Consider the following 4711-nt stretch of genomic DNA (forward strand, 5'->3'; position numbering starts at 1 on the left):
AATGAGTACATATAGCAGCAACAACAGCTTCAATAACCCAGAATTCATGAGACAAAAATACTAATATTTAAACTTGCAAAGAAATTTATTCATCGTATATTTAACGTTTGCATAAAATAATTTCTCATTAGATCCAATGTATTTGTTTAAAAACTGCTGCCATAATTTCCATGGATCCTTTATTAGGATTTGTTTTTAAGATTTTATGATGGCGAATTCTCAAATTAATCTAGGAGATATAACCAAGGTCCCATCTTCATTTAATTTATGATTAGTCTAAGGGAGAACTAGGGTTCACACTTGGCGGTTGGGGTAGGAGTGGCAACTTCGGAAAATACAAGGGAAGACTTTTGTCTGTTATGTTTTTTTCGTTTATATATATATATATATATATATATTTTTTTTTTTTTTTATATTTGGGCAAGTTGTTATATTTTTAATATAATTGTTTAGGAGAAACCTGGACCAGCTACTTGTATGGGTTTCTCTCTATAAAGTCTTTACCAGGTTACCTCCCCTCTTCAAAGTTTCAACCAACGTTCCTACCTATACTTGCCTTTCCATTCAGATATCTTTCTTTCCCTCGCTCTCTCTCAAACCCTAAATCTTAACTGTAGTGTCCTTGCAGCTCTGATGGCTTCCTGCTTAGGGTGTTGTTTTGGAAACACAAGTACTGATAAACATCGCAGCACTGACAAAATAGGTAATTTTTTAACTAACGAGTCCAAAGTATTAGTCCCATGGAGGCTCTTAAATTATACTTCTCTCCATAATGGTCCATTTCTCATGAGTTCCATGAAGGAATCGTTTTTCAGAAGTTATTTAGATTTTTGGTGGACAGGTCCGCCATCTTTTCTCTTTTCTCACAATTTTCTTTCTCTTTTGACTTAAAGGAGTGTTATAAATTGTTCAGATGGTGGATCTACATTATCGGCGCTCCAACCAGTGTCATCACCTGACCACGCACCAGTTATAGGTCAGACTGAATCTAGTTCTATAGTTCAGGATCAAGAGAATCAAGGTTAGTGCCATAGAGGCCCTTCAATTATACTACTATTTTATGCTCCATAATGGTCCATTTCTTATGAGTTCCGCGAAGGAATCGTTTTTTATAAGTTATTTAGATGTTTGGTGGACAGGTCCGCCATCGTTTCTCTTTTCTCACAATTTTCTTTCTCTTTTGACTTTGAGGCGTGTTATAAATTGTTCAGATGGTGGATCTACATTACCGGCACTCCAACCAGTGTCATCACCTCACCACGCACCAGTTATAGGTCAGACTGAATCTAGTTCTGTAGTTCAGGATAAAGAGAATCAAGGTTAGTGCCATAGAGGTGCTTCAATTATACTTCTATTTTATGCACCATATTGGTCCATTTCTAGATATGTATGTGTTCCATGAAGGAATCGTTTTTTAGAAGATATTTCTATACTCTTTTCTCACCGCTTTCTTTCTCTTCTGACTTTGAGGCGTGCTATAAATTGTTCAGATGGTGGATCTACATTACCAGCATTCCAACAATATACCTATGAACAACTAGCATGGGCAACTGGTCAATTCTCGAATAACTTTCTCCTTGGTGAGGGTGCTTTTGGTCAAGTCTATAAGGGAAACCTAGATGGTAAAGTCGTTGCTATCAAAAAACTTAAAATTATACAAGATGAACAACATGAAAACCTCCAAACAAAATTGGATGAGATTGAGGTCATTAGCCATGTAACTCATCTACATATTGTTAAGCTGCTTGGGTACTGCAATGAAGAAGCTAATAAATTGCTTGTTTTAGAATATGTTCCCAATAAGTCCTTGAAATCTCACTTACATGGTAAGTCCTTTTTCGTCTCCTGAAATATTCATATATCTCACTATCTGAGCATAGCTGTAAATATGATATTAATTAAGATCTTATGATAATGCATGGTAGGAAAGAGGCTTTTGGAGTGGAAAGACAGAATGAACATTGCAATCGGCGCTGCTAAAGGGTTGCAATATCTACATGAAGACTGTGAGTAATCAATAATGTATTCGCTGCTTGCAGCCTTGATGTAATTTTATTTGTTTTTCTTTTTTTTTTATTATTCTATTTCATTTTAAACTTTTTTATTCTAAAAGAATCCTATGTATACGTTCAGGTGATCCTAAAATTATACACCGAGATATCAAGTCTGATAATATACTTATTGGCAATGAATTTGAAGCAAAGGTACTTAGAATAGTTTGATAAAAAAAAAAATAAATAAAATTTTGGCATTGAAAATCCCGAAAGTTTCTTTTTAAAAGATATTGGGACAACTATGCATCTAAACTCATTAATTTTCATATTTGGATGTAAGTTTATTATATTTGATTGCCTTTAATATTAAGCATGTGGCAAAATAAGCCTAATCTATTATGATCATTTTTATTTAGATTGCAGATTTTTCCCTTGCCAAGATTTTGCCGATTACTGATGATATTACACACATCACTACTATGCTGAGGGGAACTAACATGTATGATACAAATTTTCTAAGTATAATTACATATTTATTAATTAGAAACAGTTAAAATATATAAAAATAAAATAACAAAAAAAACTAAAGAGAACAATAATTTTTGGGCTTCCCTAGCAAAAAAAAAATTATTTTAAAAAATTTAATTAAAATTTTCTTTTTACAGATATGCAGATCCAGAGTATGATCCTTTGCAAAGAGTATCTGAAAAGTCAGATGTTTATTCTTATGGTGTTGTACTTTTAGAGCTAATTACCGGAAGAAAGCCTCAAGATGCACATAGTAACATCATTGAATGGGTATAACAATATCGACAATAGATTACAATATTGCATTCTAAATATTTTATATAAGCAAATAAATATTGATTTCTTTTTTGAAAATTTAAATAAATACTAAAATAAATTTTTTAATTTAACAAACATAAATCAATAATTAATAAAAAAATATGTGAGTGAACTTATATAGTTTCCATAATTCAAATATGTGGCTTGACAAGCTGCAGTTTTGATCAATTATTTTTAGTAGATAGTTCTTAATTAATATTAGAATACATTTATAAATATGTGAATGAACTCACAGTTACTAATATGATAGAAAATTAAAGCTACTGTTCAGTTAGATGGAGAATGATAGAAAATTAAAGCTACTGTCCAGTTGGATGGAGAATTATTTACTTAATTTTTATTTTATTTTTATTAGAAATTTCACTTTTCTTTTTCATGTTATATAGGCTTTTGAATCATTGAAAAGTCATTTTTCTACATAAAATTATAATTCTTCAACATATACATCATGAGCCATGTGCATCGCATGCAGGGATTATCAAGTATAGCTACATCATGTACCGCATGGAAACATCTAGATTTGCAGGGAGAGATGAAAATAAAAGAAGGAAAGGAAAAATGTCAGCTTGATTCTGATGGAAAAACTAACGAATACTTTTTTTTTTTTATTAATATTTAGGCAAGACTTCGAATTGTATCAGCTTTGAGTGGTGGAATATATCATGCTCTTGTTGATTCCAAATTAGATTCCAAATTAGCAAGTTATGAAACAAAAGAAATGGAACGCATGATTTCTTGTGCTGCAGCTTCCGTGTATAAATCTTCAAAACTTCGTCCGCGAATGAAAGATGTAAAAACTTGACAAACACATATATTCCAATGAAAGATTACATATTAGCATAACCTTTTCATCATTGCTACATTATGTTATGCAGATAATTGGGGTTCTTAATGGAACTACGCCTCCAGAGCAGATATGGAACTCTGAGGATAATGCATTCTTAAGCGGTATTATATATATAATTCTATTTCTTGCGGAAATTGTGACATATTTTTTCTAAAATTTTTGTTCATTTTATTTATAGGCAAATTTTTGTACTTTAATTATGTATAGGATGAATTTTTTGGACAATCCATTTATGATGGTTTTCAAGAAATAAAAATTTTATTAAAACAGGCTAAAAAAATATGGAAGTATTTCTCTCAAGTGATCATCTATTAGACTTTGCTTCTATTTTGATAAAATTTTCCTTTAACTTGCAGTTCTTGTCTCACACCACTATCTTCTTCTTCTTCCTCTTTTTTTTTTTTTTTTTTTTTTTAGAGAAAGGAAAACGCAGAGCAGCCAGACCGTGGCTCACATAACTCGAGATGTTTTGCTGAAATTTTGCTGCATGTTGAGTGTTTTGACTGAATAGTTGAGTCCGTATTGGTCTACTTTGGTTTACTTTCCCTGTGTTTCTCAGCTGGTTCTCCTCTGATTGCTGAAATTTTTGCTGCATATTGAGTGTATTGGTCTCTCTCTCTTAGTCTGTATTCTGTTTTGTTTATCTTGTACCAAGTTTTCTCATTTAGCATATCCCATCTAGATCGGGTGTAATAGATTCACCTATTGATTTAGGGATCGTTTCAATGTGTGCTAAATTTTTTCTAATTTAATTAAAAATATTAATAAAGTTTGCCCCTTATAAAGAAAAATATATGTAATGTCGCTCTGATAATAAGGCCCCAGCCCCACTCCTTTCTTTTTTAAGAAAGTTAAACATATTGTAATTGTATTCTATTATTATGATAATAATAATTTTATGAAATTGAGATATTAGAGGCATTAACTTCCAATCATCAACTGTAGGTTGAAAGTGAACCTATCACACAAGCCTATTAAGCAAAAGAAATGAAATCACACGCTTGAAAGGCGTCTTGCCATTACA

General features: G+C 31.6%; 1 protein-coding gene across 2 annotated transcripts; it reads left to right on the plus strand.

Moving 5' to 3' along the window:
* The first annotated feature begins 521 nt into the window (after positions 1 to 521).
* On the plus strand, positions 522 to 4316 carry LOC110631486 (proline-rich receptor-like protein kinase PERK15). 2 transcript variants are annotated; one of them, XM_021779328.2, is made up of 11 exons: positions 522 to 703; positions 914 to 1021; positions 1212 to 1319; positions 1491 to 1826; positions 1926 to 2006; positions 2134 to 2204; positions 2411 to 2493; positions 2660 to 2792; positions 3460 to 3630; positions 3716 to 3788; positions 4105 to 4316. In XM_021779328.2, exons 1-11 carry the CDS (start codon positions 634 to 636, stop codon positions 4143 to 4145), a joined length of 1275 nt encoding a protein of 424 aa, XP_021635020.1. In that variant the 5' UTR covers positions 522 to 633; the 3' UTR covers positions 4146 to 4316. The 2 variants fall into 2 exon arrangements, with proteins under 2 accessions (XP_021635020.1, XP_057997319.1); XM_058141336.1 differs by lacking the exon at positions 914 to 1021.
* Positions 4317 to 4711: the final 395 nt, after the last annotated feature.

The sequence above is a fragment of the Hevea brasiliensis genome, unplaced genomic scaffold, assembly GCF_030052815.1.
Source record: "Hevea brasiliensis isolate MT/VB/25A 57/8 unplaced genomic scaffold, ASM3005281v1 Scaf1, whole genome shotgun sequence".
NCBI classification, from domain to species: domain Eukaryota; kingdom Viridiplantae; phylum Streptophyta; class Magnoliopsida; order Malpighiales; family Euphorbiaceae; genus Hevea; species Hevea brasiliensis.